At 59.5% G+C, this 16,778-nt stretch overlaps 1 protein-coding gene across 2 annotated transcripts in view; it reads right to left on the bottom strand.

Moving 5' to 3' along the window:
* TRPM2 (transient receptor potential cation channel subfamily M member 2) overlaps positions 1-16,778 on the bottom strand; it is a 49,827-nt gene that overhangs the window by 15,203 nt on the left and 17,846 nt on the right. For both annotated transcript variants that reach the window (XM_033856214.2, XM_033856218.2), the window contains exons 9-20: positions 16,560-16,760; positions 12,460-12,562; positions 9,977-10,098; positions 9,435-9,773; positions 7,222-7,359; positions 5,629-5,755; positions 5,295-5,440; positions 4,595-4,707; positions 3,968-4,181; positions 2,426-2,544; positions 1,696-1,828; positions 1,087-1,258 (exon numbers count right to left, since the gene is read on the bottom strand). In XM_033856214.2, coding sequence (XP_033712105.1) covers positions 1,087-1,258; positions 1,696-1,828; positions 2,426-2,544; positions 3,968-4,181; positions 4,595-4,707; positions 5,295-5,440; positions 5,629-5,755; positions 7,222-7,359; positions 9,435-9,773; positions 9,977-10,098; positions 12,460-12,562; positions 16,560-16,760 — 1,927 coding nt within the window. The remainder of the gene's footprint in view (positions 1-1,086; positions 1,259-1,695; positions 1,829-2,425; positions 2,545-3,967; positions 4,182-4,594; positions 4,708-5,294; positions 5,441-5,628; positions 5,756-7,221; positions 7,360-9,434; positions 9,774-9,976; positions 10,099-12,459; positions 12,563-16,559; positions 16,761-16,778) is intronic.

Below are 16,778 nucleotides of genomic sequence, written 5' to 3'. Positions count from 1 at the left end.
AGAAATCACATGAGGAGATGCTCGACATCCCTGGCCATCAGGGAAGTGCAAATCAAACCACAGTGAGAGAACTTCCCGCCCAGTAGGGTGGCTCGAATCAAAAAAGACAGATAATAACAAGTGTTGGCGAGAATGTGGAGAGATTGGAACCTCATACATTGCTGGTGCAGCTGCTGTGGGAAACAGTCTGGCAGCTTCTCAAAAAGTGAAACACAGAATTACCATGTGACCCAGCCATTCCACTCCCAGGCATACATCCAAAAGAAATGACAACGTGTCCACACAAAAATTTACAGAAAACATAGTCACATTAGCCATAAGAGCCAAAAAGTAGAAACCACTCAGATGTTCACCAACCTATGGATGGATAAACAGAACGTGGCAAATCCAACCAATGGAATATTATTTGGCAACAGAAAGGAATTAAATGCTGACACAGACCACTATACGGACGACTCTTGAAAACATTATGCTAAATAAAAGAAGCAAGACACAAAAGACCATGTATTACATGATCGACTTTATACGAAATGTCCAGAAAAGGCAAGTTCTATAGAGACAGAAAGTCGATTAGAGGTCACCTACGGTTGAGGGGAAGGGGGAAGGGGAGTGACTACTAATGGGCACTGGGTGTCTCTTTGGGGTGATGCAAATGTTCTAAAATTAGGTTCTGTAAATATACTAAAAACCACTGCAGCGAACATTTCATACCGCCGAGCCTTACGGTAATGTGAATTAAATCTCAGTGAAGCTCTTCAAGAGAACAAGCTCAGTACACAGAGCGAGTTCTCTGTGTCCAGAGAAGGAGGACTCGTTTCTGACTGCAGTGGCAGGAACAGAAGGAATAGGGCAGCATTTAATGCTGGGGGGTGGGGGTCAGCTGATGCCCCAGGGCCCCACCTCCCCGAAGCTGCGAGGTACGGCTCAGGCTCCGCCAGCTGGCGCCCTCCCTGCTCAGCTGGACCCAGCGTGCACCTGTCTCTTTCGGCCACGGCCCCCGGGCCCTCCCTGCCCCACTTCTGTGAGCTTGTAGGACCCCCGCCGGGCTGGCCCCTCTTTTCCCCAGGCTGTCAGGGCCCATTGTACCGTCGATGTAGGCCGGGATCTGCCCGAAGATGGTGAGATACGAGTGGTAGACGACCCCCCGGAAGATCCACTCCGCCCGCCTCTCGTTGTGGATGAGGATGGCCTGCTTGGCCACCCCGAAGGACACGACCCACACGGCCAGCAGGAAGAGGAAAAAGAAGACATCCTTCATCTGCGGGGACAGGGAGACACCAGGCTGCAGCCCCACACCCTCACTGCCCACAGGTGGGCTCCTGTGTGCCCTGCGGCGGAGGGGGGCTCCATCGACGCCCACGGCATGGACGCCTAGAGCCAGGAGCTCCGGGGGAACAGCCCTGGGGCTGCCCCAACACCTCAAAGGTGCGCCGGGCACCCCTGAAGTGCGGGAAGGGTCCAACGTGACCATGACCCAGGAGGGGAGTGATAGGAGCTGTAACTGGGATCAGGAATGAGCTGTGGAGATCAGGCAGGGCTGCCTGGAGGAGGCAACATACAGGCAAAGACCCGAGACGGGCGTGCCCGGGGGTGGGAGCCCGAGGGGCAAGGCCGGGACTGGGGATCTCACGGGGTGTGCCGAAGCCCTGGGGCACCTCACTTGCAACTGGCGTCAGGGGCCCCTTGTCCCCTCACCATCCGCTTCACGATGATGATCTTGGGCCCCAGCGTCTTGCTGATGGTGAAAATATGCATCAGACGCAAGCAGAACATGATGAAGTCCAGGGAGAGGACGATGCGCCCGGGGTACAGCAGCGAGGGGACGAGCCTGGCCGGGCAGAAGCAGGGCCTCAGCCGGCCGCCCCCAGGGCCTGCCCCGGTCCAGGGAGAGGACGATGCGCCCGGGGTACAGCAGCGAGGGGACGAGCCTGGCCGGGCAGAAGCAGGGGCCTCAGCCGGCCGCCCCCAGGGCCTGGCCCCGGCCTCCTGCTCACCTGCCCCAGTCCAGGGGCAACCCCGGGACCCCAAAGTACTAAAGCTGGGTGTGAGCTCAGGGGCAGCGCCTCCAGGAGGGTCTGGAAGCCCAGCCACGGGCAGAGAAGCCAGGCCGCGTGGGCGTCCCGGGAACCAGAGGCTGCGCCGGGCAGTCTCGCCTGGTGGAGAAAGCGGGTCGCGGCAGGGCAGACGCGCGCAGCCTTGACGGGCAGTGGAGAGGTCAGAGCCCCAGGCTGGGATGCAGGCGCATGCACGCGGCAGCCACCCGCAGTGACAGAGCCCCGAGTCTCCGCCCTGGTTCCCTCACCGGCCCCGGGCGGGGGCAGGGCACCCTCGGGACAGATGCGTCCAGAGAGGAGCTGAGCCTCGCGGGGGTCCCTGGCCTGTGGCCTCATCCAGAGCCAGCCCTGTGGGGCGGCTGACTCCTCACCGGCAAATCAGCCCCGCCATGAAGAGCAGGATAGCACAGATGTCCAGCTTGTTCCAGAAATCGCTGAAGTACAGGAGCGCCATCTTCATCAGGCCACACTCGTCCGGGTCGTAGAAGAGCTGGGGGGGGACACAGCGGGCCCAGTGCCTTATGCCTCTCACAGCCCCAGCAACCAGCAAACCACGGCCTCCTGGGGAGGGGCCACGGGCAGGACACGTGGGCTCCCTCGCCCCAGCCTCAAGCGAAGGCATCAGGGGCCAGCTCCTCTCCCACAGGGCGCGCTCCCCGACCCCTGCAGCGGCCCCCAGAGGAGGGAGAGACGGTGGAGCGACCGTGGCCCTGCTTGGCCTGCCCCGCGGGAGTCCCCACCCCAGACCCCAGCAGCTGGGTGCGCGGGGCAGGCGGCCCCACGGGAGCAACCGGGTCCCCTCCCTGGCACCGCTGGGCAGACTCCGGGAGAAGGGTCTGCCCTCTGTCCTGGGGCTGCCCGCGGTGAGGCTGGGGCCCAGGGACTGGGGGCTTCTGCTGCAGGAGGCCGTGCGGGACGAGGCGAGGCCCGCGGAGCCAGCGCGGCCCCAGGCCCGGCCGCCCGCCCTGCACCTCCTTCCTGGGGACCCTGACGGTGCCCTCGGGTCCCCCGCAGGCGGTGGCGTTGATGCCTGTGAGCTAAGCTGGCCTTATCTCGGGGCTCGTGGCTGCCAAGTGCAGAGAGCAGGGGCGCGTCTGAGCAGCGTCTCTCAGCGGGCCGGCCCCTCCCCACGCCAGCTGAGGCTCACGTTCACTGCTGCCTCCAGGTACTGGCAGGTGGGGACAGTGTGGGAACGGGGGGGCGGACGAGCCGTGAGGATCAGCCTTTCCCTCTGCCCCGGGCCTCCGAGGAGGCCTCTGAGCCCGGAAGGGGTCTTTCTTCACCAGGTCGTCTCACGGCGGGACTCAGGATGGGGCCTGGGCCACGCAGGGCCAGCTTGGCCTCCAGGGGGCTGGACACTGTGGTGGGCCACCCCTCAGCACCTGACCGACCCCGGGAAACACCCTGCCCCCCGAGGGGAGGGGCAACAGGAGCTCTGTGTCTAGAATCCTTGGACGGACGCTGCCGTGCACCTCGACCCTCGGCCGATGTTAAGCTGTGGCCTCCTGTGCTGGCTCAGGGCGCTGGGGGTGCTTCTGGAGAATCACCAAACCCAAGAGCAGTCTCGGGACCCCACAGTTTGCAGTGCCCTTCACAGCGCGGCCGGGGTCTCACAGCCCCCCAAGTCCAGGAGGCCGCGTGGTGAGGGCACCCCGTTTGGGGTGATTAGGGAGGGTTTCAAGCAAAAAGCAGCGCCTGGGGAGGGGTGGCCAGGTGGAGGAGGGGCAAGGGCCGGTGTGGCTGCTGGACCGCAGGCTGCCCTTTCCAAGGGGCCCTGCCCGCTCTCAGCGGCCCCGTGAGTCTCGCCGGGGTCGGCACTGGGCCAAGGACCACCGGGAGAAAGTGCCCGAGCCCAGGGAGCTGCCCGGGGGCGGGAGGGTCAGTGGGTGGGGCTGGGGCTGGGCAGGGCCCACCTGCCGCAGCTCCTCGCACACCAGGGAGCAGAGCCAGAGGTAGATGAGGCACTCGCAGCCCGAGGGCCTGGGCTGGAAGTCCACCATGAGCACGTAGGCGAAGAGGCAGAGGAAGGCGAAGTACGACAGGATGTTCAGGTGGAAGACGACCACGGGCGCGCTGAAGAAGGCGCGGATGCGGGCCAGGCCCCCCTCGGCCTGCAGCCGCCTGTCCCTGGGGCAGACACGGGGCGGGGCGCGGCCGTGAGGCGCCTGACGGCGACACAGGCCACAGCGCAGAGAAGGGAGGCCCGGGACCCGCATGCGGCTGCTGCCCCTGCACGCGTGGCTTCAGCGGGGGCTCAGCCAGACGGCCCCACGAGGGGTCCCCAGAGGGCCCTCGGGTTCCTTTCGGGCTGTAACAAAATACTCAGGCCACGGTGGTGGTGCGGGCAGGGCGGCGCTCGGCCCCCTGCGGGTACTGGGGGACAGCAGGTCTCGGCCCGGGGGGGCCCTCCCCCAAGCGTGGTTCCCCTCCGTCCTGGGATCAGTGGCAGCGGTGAGGATCCCCGAGAGAGGGTGCTTGGGATGGAAGGTCCGGACCCCCGGGCCCCCAGCCCCGGCCCCCACCCGCAGCCAGGCCGGCACCTGAAGGAGATGAGGCCCGTGTAGAGCAGCGGGAAGGCCAGCATGCACAGGGCCAGCTGCCAGAGCCCGTTGTCCACGCAGAGCTGACCCCACCACACCTTGGTCAGGAAGGCCTGCGGACACGGGCGCCGGTGTCAGCCTGATGGGCGGCCCCCACCCCTGACCCCATGCTCCCTGAGGCCGAGGAAGAGGCTCCCTGTGGGCAGGGCGGGGCCAGCTCTCCCAGACAGAAGGGGCGGAGAGCAGGGCTCAAGCCCAGCATTTCCGTCCCCCCGTCTCCCACCAGCTGGCGCCTCTGAGCTCTCTCTGGGGGTGGGGGTGTGGACAGGACCCCCTCCCCGCCACGCCCCTGGGATCCAGCACGGACGGCACACGACAGTGCTGTGGACGTGGTGACAGCAGGAGGCTGTGCTCCAAGGAAGCACCAGGGTTCCGAAGGACACCACTGTGTGCCACGCCCGCCTTGTCGCCAAGGAAACGCCAGAGCGCCGGCACGCACTCGGTGCTCCGGGAGGGTGCCCCGCCCCCCACGTGCCCCTCGCGAGGCCCCAGGCAGAGGGGGTGGGCGTCCGAGTCCTGTCCCTGGGACCTCCTGGGGGCCTGCTGGGGGCTCCCACATAGGGCCCTCCTGTGCCGTCTGTGTGAGCGGGAGGCCGCGTCTGCCCCTGCAGCAGCGCGGCAGGTGTTTCTGGAAGGTCACCTGGATGCCCCCGTGAGACACGAACTTCATGTCCTTGGCCTCCAGGGCCAGCTGCAGGCAGGTGGTCTTGCCCCAGGCCTCCGACACGCGGACCAGCAGCTTCTGAGCTCTCTCCTCATCTTTGCGGTAGCACTCGGTGAAGACCCCTGGATGGGAGGAAGCCCGCGTCACAGCAGCCGTGTCCCCAGCAGTGACAGCCGAGGACAGTGTTGGAGCAGGGCCTCTCCAGGTGACACAGCCTGAACACGGATGGCGCTGAGACTCGGGGCGAGGACCCCAGGGGGACCCATGAGGAGCTGAGCCCAGGCCCGAGGCCGCGGCCCCAGGAACTCACCGATGGCTCTCTGCTCAAACTCGTCAGCCAGCAGCAGCATCTCCTCCAAGCTGTCCGTGTCCTCCTCCTTGGACAGCTCCTTCAGGATCTTGCTGCAGGCCAAGGCCGCAGCGATGCAGTCCTGGCTCTGGGCACCAGGAGAAGCCACCGTGAGGACCTGCATGGCCCAGCCCCGGGAGCCCCCGACACACCGCCCAGGGCGATGAGAGCAGAGGCCCCGAGACAGCACAGGCTGTGGAGCAAGTACTGTGGCTCCTTCCATATAAACCACTGGGCTCACCCACATCACAGGTAAGCCCTGCTGGTGGCCAGTTTCCTGCACGGGCCGGTAGAGTGGTCTGCTTACCAGGCAGCCCACTTGCCTCCCCAGAACGTGGACTGGACACTGGTGCTGGCAGAGCCCTGCCGGCACGAGGCCCACAGCTCCCCGGGGGTCCGGCTAACCTCATGCATGGAGCACCTGAGCGGGAGAGGCGGGGCCCAGGCCCTCGCACGTCCCTGTCCAAAGCCGGGGTGCCCTGCCTCGGGGGCACTGCCAGTCCCAGGCACCAGCGTGGGGGCCCGGAAGATCTCATGGAGGGTCTCAAAGCTCAGCCCGGAGGCGCTGGGTCTGAGGGCAGTGCCAGCCCGGGCGAGGGGTTGGTGTCAGAGCCTGGAAGCCCGGGTTTGGCTTTTCTGTCCCCTGAGCCCCAAGGGGGTCTCTCGGGGGTCCTCACTGCTGCCACTGATCCCAGGAGGACTGTGAGGCCACAGTCGGGCCCAGCTCTGTCGCCGACCCCTCCCCCAAGCACCTTGCGCGAGGGCAAACCTCCCAGAACTACGGACAAGCGGGGAGCCACCAGAGCCTCTGCTGGGACCCTGGGGGGAGCGGGCTCGAGAGCAGCCTGGAAATGCCAGCACCTAAGAGCGGGGCCTCTCTGAGAAAAAATGACAGAACTTTACTTTCCCGTTACGAGGAGAGTCAGCTCGAACTAAAGGAAAGCCTCACAGGAAGACTTGGGCCTGGGGTGCCCTGTTTCTCAGGGAGCTCCCCGGCAGGTCCCCCGCGGCGGGTGACGAGGCCGCACACAGGCCCAGGGACTAGGACCCGGCAGGCCAGCCAGCAGGCGTTCCCAGACGGCCTGCCAACAGCTCAGGGCAGTGGCACCTGGGAAGCGTCCCTCTCAGTAACAGATTGTGTCTGAGACCCCCAACCATCAATGGAAAGAGAGGCCGCCCCTCCGGGGATGGAATTTGCCTGCAGAGCCTACAGACCGGGGGGGCAGGGTGGGGGGCCCAGCACGTGCGCTGACCACCAGAACGTGTGGGTCCCAGAGGGCGGCCTGCTTGGTGTGTGTGCCAGGTGGGCCTTGGCCCATGTGGCACTCCTTGTTAAAAATTCTCTTCTTGCCTAGGGCCTAGGGCCAAGCTCTCTGTCCTCCAACCCTGGACACCCTGAGCTCCTTCTGGTGTTGTGGACACCCACTGCCCTCCCCGCATGGCCCTGTGCTACGGACCAACCCCTTGTGGTTGGCTCTCTGGCCAGGAGCCCCAGCTAGAGCCCTGTCCCTGGTCCCCCCATAGCCATGCGTGCCAGGAGGCGGGTCTGGGTACCTGAGCCCAGATGATTTCTGCCAGCTCCCGGCGGTTCTGGATGATGGCCCAAATGAGCAGATCACGGACAGGGTCCACGGTGAAGGCCACGTGGCCTGAGGAACGTTTGTACAGGGACCGGAGACTCACTCCCTGCACCTGGTGAGCAGCGGACAGTTAGAGCCTCACCTAGGGCCCCACGAGCATCAGGACCCCGGGGCCTATGGAGGGTCCTGAGCTCAGCCCCACCGTCCCTGCGGGATGAGCCCTGTAAGCTGCATTTCCAGCAACACCCAAATCTTTCTCATGCACACCGGGGTTTTTAAAGCACCACTCTGGAGACGTGGAGACACGCCCCAATAGTGCAATACCCAGTTACCTCCCACACCAATATCTGTAGACCTTTGTGGCTAGCCAGGCACCCCGACGTTTCCTACTCTTATCTGCTGGCATCAAAGCCTTCTTCTATGAAGTAAAATTCTAACACGGTCTGTTAATAGATTCATGCTGTGAGCTCCTCAAGGGAACCTACACCATGTCTCCTGCAGAGAAGGTCAGCAAGAAACACCAGACAGACAAAGCCACGTGTGAGTGGGAAGGCCCTGACCCCAGACACACTCAGCCTACAGTGATATGAGAACCCAGGCTTCCTGGCCCATCAGTAAATAAACACATCCTCAGACAGTCTGGAAACAATTCCCAGAAGCAAACAACACACTTCCCACATCACACACAAAACTGCACTTTCCTTAAGTGATTTTAGAAATCGCCTGAAGACTCATCTTTATAAAAAAAGAAAAATTAGTTCATCTTCTTAAATTACAGACATGGTCTGTGTGAGCTTCCACTTGAACACATTCCAACTGGACATCTTAAACACAGTGGAATCAAGAAAAGCAGAACTGTAAATATATAAAGCCAAGCCACAGCCACATCATTCTCAGGGGTCAGGAAGAGCTCACACAGGACAGTGGACAGATTTGCAAACCTGAAGGAAGTGGATAATTTTCTAGCAGGAAAAAAACAAAATCAAATATGATCTTAGAACAGACAGAAAACCTAAACATCGGGACCATCAGGAAAGAAAATGAGAAAGTTATCAGTTACTACCCAAAAAGGCACCGGGCCCTGATGGACTCCTAGGGGAGTCTGCCAAGCTTGTAAGAAGCAGTGGACTCCGGCCACATAAACTGTTCCAGGGCAGAGAAAGAAGAAAGGCTTCCCAATGTTTTTACAGAGCTAACATAAAATTGATACCAGAACCTGACAAATACACCCCCCCCCCGAAATAAAACTACAATTAAAGACTTAAACATTCTGATGCAAAACCCTGAAAATATTGGGAATCCAACACCATACTGAATACATGTTACCCTGCAGTCGAGTTGAGATTCAAAACAGGAATCAAAAAATAAGAACGACCTATAATTCACCAAATTCATAGGTCAAAGAAGAGCAGTTCAACTCCTCAAAAGGCATCTGACAAAGATCGGCACTGAGGCTTTGTTTGTAAAAACTTAATAAGTCGGAAGAAGAGGCTCCCTCACATAAATACAAACACCAGCGTCGTACTTCGTGTCGAGAGGCTGCGGGATTCCCATCAAATGAGGATGCAGACGAGAAAAGCCCCTGTCCTACTGTTGCAACACACATGCGTCTCACAGAGATACGCGTGGGACATGCTGACCTGGCTACACAGACACCGATTGCACCTGTGAGCAGGGCTCGGGGTACAGGGCACAGGCGAGAGCATTCTCCCCACATAACTTTTGGTACCATTGGAGGTCTTCAGAAAGGGAGAGTTATGGACGGAACTGCATCCCCCAAATTTCATATGTTGAAGCCCCATCCCCTAATGTGACTGTAATTTGGAGATGGGCTTTCAAGCATGTGATCAAGGTTAAATGAGGTCATGAGAGTGGGGTGCTCATCCAACAGGACCAGTGTTCCTTGGAGAAGAGGCAACGATACCAGACACACTGAGGACAGGCCGTGTGAGGACAGGGTAAGAAGATGGTTGGTCCCCTGCAGGCCAGGAGAGACCTCACCGGAAGCCCACTGCCGACACATTGACCTTGACTCCAGGCTCCAGGGCAAGGAGAAAAAGACGCCTGCTGTGTAAGTCGCCCCGTCTGTGTTACGGCAGCCCAAGCTGACTTTCCCAGTGAAAATAAAGCCCGTGTTTCAAAGGTCCGAGGACACAGCGGTGCGCATGGCACATGGCCAGCACTCACACTGAGCTTGATGTTGGGCACCGCGAGCAGGAGGCGCGGGCGGTCGCTGGAGCGGGGCCGGGGGTACAGCGGCTGCGTGGAGTCCCCCAGGAGCTCCCGCAGCACCTGGGCCACGTGGTGCATCTGCACACGGGGCGCCGGGCGCTCGGGCTCCTCGGCCAGCGCCTTTTGCAGCTTGTAGTGGAACAGGCAGGTGGGCTCCAGGTTCTCGTACAGGTAGAGCAGCGTGTCCCACGTGACGAACTCCTTCAGCCGCACCCCGTTCTCCAGGAAGAGCTTTACGAACTCGGGCTTGTTGGCGATGAGGGCGGCCGTCATCATGGGGTACAGCTCTGAGGGCTGAGAGCGGGCCGTGGGGGGCCGTGCATGTGGTCATCGCCCCGCATAACCCTTATCTCGGTGCCCCCGAGACGGGGATGCCAGGAGACGTGCCAGCCGCCCTCACTGAGGGCAGAGCTGGGGTCTGGACGAGGCCACCTCAGGGCCTGCCCTTGTTCCGAGGCCCAGCACGCCCCTCCCCAGGGCACCCCCCACAGCCTCACCTTCCACTGACGCTCGTCCGTGAAGATCTCACTCCGGGCGATGTCCACGCGGTTCCACGCCACTGCTAACTTCAGCTGGTGGTCCCAGTTCTCGTGGCCAAAGTGGTCGTGGCTCCGAGAGGCTGCAGGTTAAAGCACACGCGTCAGGGGCTCTGATCTGGGCCTCCAAGCCCCTCCCCATCTATCAAAGTCAGAGAGGGAGGGGTGTGTCACCACCCGTCTCCATCATTTTAATTGAACAGATAAGGTCACAAAATCACCGCCATCCCCCACCCTTCCCCTGCACGCACCCTTATAAAATCCCTTTTCCTTTCAGTGGTAGAATCAGAGAATCTCTGGGTTTCTGTCACCACTCCCACTCACCCCAGCCCTCCACTCTGTCCCCAGCTCCTGGTCAAGCCCCCACCCTAAGTTTAAACTAGACACGGGTCTCTGAAAGGCAGGCGTTTCAGATTCACACTCAAAAGTTGGACCACAAAGACCATCACATTTCCTTCCTCTGCCCTGTTTGCAAAACCACCACCTCACCCAGGTTCTCAGTGCAAGTATTTTGCCCAACTAGTTTCTGCTCTTGCTGGGTTAACATTTTAAAACATGGGTTGTTATTTGGGGAAAAAGAAAAAAGAACTTGGACCCTTACCTCACACCACACAGAAAAAGTAACCCGAGGCAGAAAATAAACCTAATATAAAAGCTGTGGCTGCAGAGCTTCCACAGTGAAACAGACGAAAATGTGCAGCTGGGGGAAAGGAGAAGATTTCTTTCCTTTCCCCCAGGGGATGGGGATGCAAAAGAACGTGAAGCAAAGAAGGGGATGCAAAGAACGTGAATCATAAAGAGAACAGTTAGCAAACTAAAATGTGTTAAAATACAAGCCTTCTGCTCTCCAAAGACACCTTGAAGGACATATAAAAGCAGACCACGAGGGGCTTCCCTGGTGGCGCAGTGGTTAAGAATCCGCCTGCCAATGCAGGGGACACGGGTTCGAGCCCTGGTCCGGGAAGATCCCACACGTCGCAGTGCAACTAAGCCCGTGCGCCACAACTACTGAGCCTGTGCTCTGGAGCCCGAGAGCCACAACTACCGAGCCCGCATGCCGCAAGTACTGAAGCCCACGTACCTAGAGCCCATGCTCCACCACAAGAGAAGCCACCACAATGAGAAGCCCATGCACTGCAAGAAAGAGTAGTCTCCGCTCGCCGCAACTAGAGAAAGCCCGCACGCAGCAACAAAGACCCAACGCAGCCAAAAATAATAAAATAAATAAATTTATTGAAAAAAAAAAAAGCAGGGCTTCCCTGGTGGCGCAGTGGTTGAGAATCCGCCTGCCGATGCAGAGGACACGGGTTCATGCCCCGGTCTGGGAAGATCCCACATGCCGCAGAGCGGCTGGGCCTGTGAGCCATGGCCTCTGAGCCTGTGCGTCCGGAGCCTGTGCTCCGCAACGGGAGAGGCCACAACAGTGAGAGGCCCGCGTACCGCAAAAAAAAAAAAAAAAAAAAAAAAATCAGACGATGAACCAAGAGAAAATATACCCAACACATAGATCCGACACAGGATTTGTATGAGAATATGTCAAGAACTCATACACCTCAAAAATAAGAAGACAAATAAACACAGACACAAGATCTGACAGACATTTCCCCAAGATGAAATACAGATGGCCAGGAAGCCCAGGGAGACGCAAATCCAAACCACACCGAGATCTCCCTTCACGGCCACCAGGAGGGCTGTAGCTTCAAAGACTGACAGTACCAAGTGCTGGCAAGGGTGCAGAGGAGCCCAGCCCCGCATCCATGGCGTGTGGACGGAGGCACAGAGAAGCGAAAGCTATCCTCTGCTACGACAGCCCCTGCTCTGCCGTCAGCGCTGGCCTGGGGCTGGTGTCCCGCCAGGGTGAGGGGCTGCTCAGCGCAGAGCAAAGGCTTCTGGGCACCAGGGATGTCTCAGCCATGGCAACACCGGCGGGAAGGGCAGGGTGGCACTGGGAGAAGAGGGAAGAGTGAAGTGTGGGCCCGGGGAGGACGGGCTGGAGGGCAGAGATCAGACTACGGAGCAGAAGTCGGTCGAGAGCTCTGTTGGTCCTGAGGACCCCTGTGTTTGGACTCTGCCCTGCGCTGGGGGCAGAGGCGTTAACCATGAGACAGACGGTGGGGAGACAGGAGCAGTCTTCCAAGGCTCTTTCTTTCTATGCTAGAATTTTATGAGAAACTGATGACCACTAAGGGGTAGATCAGTGCAGACGGCACTCAGATTTCAGGGGAGGAGGTAAGCTGAGAAAGGAGCCCGTTCCCCAACACTGGTGGTGGGCGCCCACCTGCCCAGGGGGAGCATGAGGTAGGCCTGGCGAGGTCCACCACCAGCTGCCCTCTGACCAGCGCATCTGCCCACGGGTGGCATCTCTGGCTCCTCTAGGCCAGGACTCAGGGTCCCGAACCCTCAGCCGGCTCCTCCCCCTTGTCCCCACTTTGCCTGCCCCTCACCCTTCAGCAAGGCCTGCAGGATGGCCACATCCACGTCCTGCTGGCCATCCTTGCCTTCCCGGAACACGGTGAGCAGCTGCCGCCTCCGGACGATGTCTTGGATCTGCAAAAGACGGTCCCCACGTGAGGTGCCTCCCGCCTCCCCAAAGGCACCCTCAGAACCAAGGCCCTGGACACGGAGCCAGAGCCCCAGGCAGGAGTCCTAACTGCTTGTGTAGCCAGGGCCCCCCGCCCCCCGCACCCCAGACGGTGAAGATGAAAGATGCATGAGGACCAAACACACGGTGTTTGCGAGTGGCCTGTGGGGTGGAAAACACAGCCCACGTGTAAAGCATCTTCACCTCACTGATCGGTCACTGATCAACACTCAGCATCACTTAACTGAAGACTTCTCCCCGGGTCCTCCTGCCTGGGGGAGGACCTACCCACCTACCTGTCCGTCCTTCCATCCATCCACTCGTCTATCCAATCATCTACCTACCTACCTAGCTATCCATCAGTCTGTGTGTGTACGCATGTATGTCTGTAGGTATGCGTGTGTCTGTATCTATGTACCTACTGTTCACCCTACCCACTTGTCTACCTACTTACCTACCCTACCTACCTACCTACCCTTCTATATATCTACCTACCCACCCCATGTATCTATGTAGCTAGTCGCCCCATCTACCTATGTATCTATCTACCTACTTCTCTATACACCTAGCTAGCTACCCACCCTTCCAATCTATCTATCTATCTATCTATCTACCTATCTTTCTATTATGTATCTATTTTATCTATCTATCTACCTATCTTTCTATTATGTATCTATTTTATCTATCTATCTACCTATCATCTATTGCCTATCACCCGTCTAGCTAGCTATCACCTATCGTATCTATCATCTCTCAGCTGCCGTGTCTGCCACCAGTAGCTGCCCTGCCTTGAACCCTTCACCCTGAGACGGGGGGGAGCCATCCACTAGCTCCCCACACCCCCACAGCTTCAGGCTCCTCCCCCAGCTCCCGGCCGCCCCACCTGCCTTCCCACCTCCTTCCGCAGCCTGGCCATGCAGCTCCCGCCTCTGTACAGACTGCTCCCACCTAGAGGGCCCCTTGCACACCCCACCTCCACCTCTAAGACCCCAACCTCCCTAACCCCTCGGGGTCCAGCTTTCATGTCAGCTCCAAAATACCCCTGGTCTCTCTTCCCAACCCCAATTCCATCTTCCAGCTGAAATCGCTCCGGGATTTAACCCTTGCTTTGATTCACAGGATGAAGCAGCTACCGTCAGCGTGTATGTGCTGACAACCACTTAGCACTGTCCCAGGTGACCTTGCTCCATCCTCTGCGTTTAAGTACCAATTACCCCTATTTTGCAAATAAGAAAACGGGATTGCTGAGAGAGGGCCAGCAACTCCTCCGACCCCAGGTATGTGGTGCTGGCCGCGGGCTGGCAACGAGACCCCCATGGCAGATGTCCACACCCGCCAAGGGCCACACCCAAGTACCTGCCATGGGGCAGACCAGCCCTGAGGTTTGTGGAGTGAATCAGCGATCACGGCTCTGGGGGTCCTCTCCCCACTGAACGAGAACAACCACTGAGGGCAAGCCCCTGGCTTGAGACTGGTGTGTATGAAACACCACTTTAAGGCCTCTACTTGGCAAGGGATTGAAAACACGGGCCCCTTTAAACCTAGGCAGGTTAGATCCGCTTCTGAGAACTGCCTGAATAATTTACAGACTAACTGAGGAAAGGCCACAGAGCCGGCCAGCCAATCCCCACCATGTCCATTGGCAGCCGAGCTGACGCCAACAGCGAAAACAATCTCACAGAACATTGGCTTCTAAGGAGGTCCTCTGAGGCCACAATAAGACAGACAAGAGCAGGGTCACTGTGCCGCCCACAAAAACCGCCTGGCTCCCCTCGGAGCAGGCCCGCTGCCCTCCCCCTCCCCAGCCCCCATCCGGGGTCCCAGCCCTCCCCGTGGCCTTTGGCTGCTGGGCACAGACCGTCCACACGGCCTGAAATTGGACGCGGTGGGGGCTCAGCTGCTCCACAGACGTGCCCTGAAAGGCACGTGTCAGGCACTTAAAACGGAATTTCCATGAGTTTTTACAGCCTGGCTTTAGCATCCACGGAGCTGGATGAAAGTCACAGACCCTGACTGCTTTGTCAGCCCCAACTTGTTGGGGAAACCGAGGGTCAGAGAGGCACTGACTGCCCCCATCCCACAAAGGATCCTGCCAGGAAACAGAGGTCAGGTGACCTCGGGGCGGGTGAGCCCCTGCCCCCGGGGCCCAGAGTGCGGCCGAACAGCAGGACCACAGGGGCCACAGGTGCGGCGGTTCTCCACCGGCCAAGGGCTTCGTGGGTGATCAGGGCTCAGCCAGCGCTCTCCTTCACACCTACCCCCCTTGGAGGCTGGGGGCCATGGGTTAGTGTCCCTCTGCAGAGCTCACCAGGGCCCCTGAAATCTGGACTGGGGAGATGGCCAATTCTGAGGTCCATTCCAAGTGCCCCAGATCACCCAACTGAGCCAAACAGCCTCGGAGGATGTGAGAGAGACATTCCTTCTTTTCAGGACCTGGAGAGACTTCCGTAGGCACATTCCTGCGCTATTTCTCCCCCCGGTCCACCGAGGACCCCGTCTATAAGGGATGCTAGCAAAGTCTACACCCATCTGTAACCAGTGTTATCTCCCACTGTAGCTATGAAAGAGCAAATACCAATGCACTTTAAAGCAGAAATACTGAAATGCAGGGCAATTATGGTCCTGGGCCGTAACAGCCATGGTCTCCCTGGGTCAGGAGAAAGGACCGAACCAGAGCTCTTGGGGGTGGTAGCACCCACGAGGCTCACGGCTCAGGAGCTGAGGGGATGGGCAGAAAGCGAGGCCCCAGAGCCCCCAGCCCAGCCCACAACCAGAGCAGCCCACTTTCATCCAGTTCATATGATGGTGTTCCAGAAAATCTCTGGAATCCGGTGGGCTAGTTAGAAAATGCCACACTTAAAAAAAACAAAAGAAAGAAAGAAAGAAAAAGGACAATGAAGAGACCAAGCTAATGGTTCAGACTCCGGCACAGCAAAAGGCCACTAGTAGATGAACATGACATCCGAACTGCCTGAGTTTGGTCAACAGGGATGAACCAGAGTTCACTTCTAGGTTCTGATAAACGCACCAGGCTTATGTCGGATGTTGACAGCAGTAGAGTTGGGTGAAGGGCGGACAGAAACCCTCCACTACCTGTGCTGCTTTTCCACAAATCTAAAATTATTACAAAACAAAGACAGAGAGAGGACAGGCCGGCACGTGAAGTAAAGCTGAGGTCGCCCTTCTGACGGTCTCTCTCTGCACTTGTCACCACAGGGTCATGTCCCCAACTCCCTGTGCTTCCACTCAGTACCTCCTGCCCACAGAGCAGAAAGGATGCCCGTTTTGGGCGTAACTAGCTCCCTCCCAGGTCTCAAGTCTCCAAACCCCCTGGAGATGGGGGGGGTCCCCCAGAACACTGGTCCCAGGATGGGCCCAGCCTCCGATGCCTCTATCTAAGGGTGCACGTGAAGCAGCCCCAGATCACCACATGGTTCCCGGAACCACGCATGGGCCCCCATCTGGCACGTCTGCCCGCCTTGCCGACCCCAGAAGGTCTCCATTAATCTCCCCAGTGGCGTTGAGGTCACCAGGCCTGGAGGCTGGGCCGGACCCTGCCACCCACTGCCATCCCTAGCAGCTCCCCTCTGCCGGAATCTGGGCTCCCCACCCCTCTGCCTCCCCCGGGGCCTCAGCGCCAGCCTCCTGCCCGCCCAGTGCAGCAGGGTCCTCATGCCCTGCGGTACCGGCCCAGGCCCGGAGTTCTGCAGGCTAGAGGCTGAGCACGTTCTCCCTTGAGGACAGCCTGCTGCCTCAGCTGAGGGCTTCCCACCTGCCCTGGGCCCACTGCCTTCCAGGCTCACAGCCCCCCACCTTCTGCAGATCACTCCCGTGCCCGCCCCAGGCCCGCTGGGGTCTCCGCGTCTGGTTTTGGCGTGCCCTGGTCCCGCTTACCAGGCTGATGGCGTCTAACCTACCGGCTGCAGGTCCACGCCTGGTGACTGATGCGCCCGTGTGCCTCACCTTTTTGGTCCACTCCACAATCCTGCTTTCGGTGAAGGTCTCGAACATCTCCTGGAAGAACAGGCCCAGCTTCTGCTGAATCAGGGAGATGGTGATCTCGGAGATGGGCAGGCTGGCCACCTGGGCAATGACGTCAGCCACTCGTCCCGAACCCTCCACGATCACGCATGGGGTGCCGTTGGTGATGGCATTGTAGATGGTCTGCAACAACAGGGGCTG

Source organism: Tursiops truncatus, chromosome 4 (assembly GCF_011762595.2).
Source record: "Tursiops truncatus isolate mTurTru1 chromosome 4, mTurTru1.mat.Y, whole genome shotgun sequence".
In the NCBI taxonomy this organism is placed as follows: Eukaryota; Metazoa; Chordata; class Mammalia; order Artiodactyla; family Delphinidae; genus Tursiops; species Tursiops truncatus.
The sequence above is the reverse complement of the archived record's forward strand: the minus strand, read 5'-3'. Positions and strand labels throughout refer to the sequence as shown.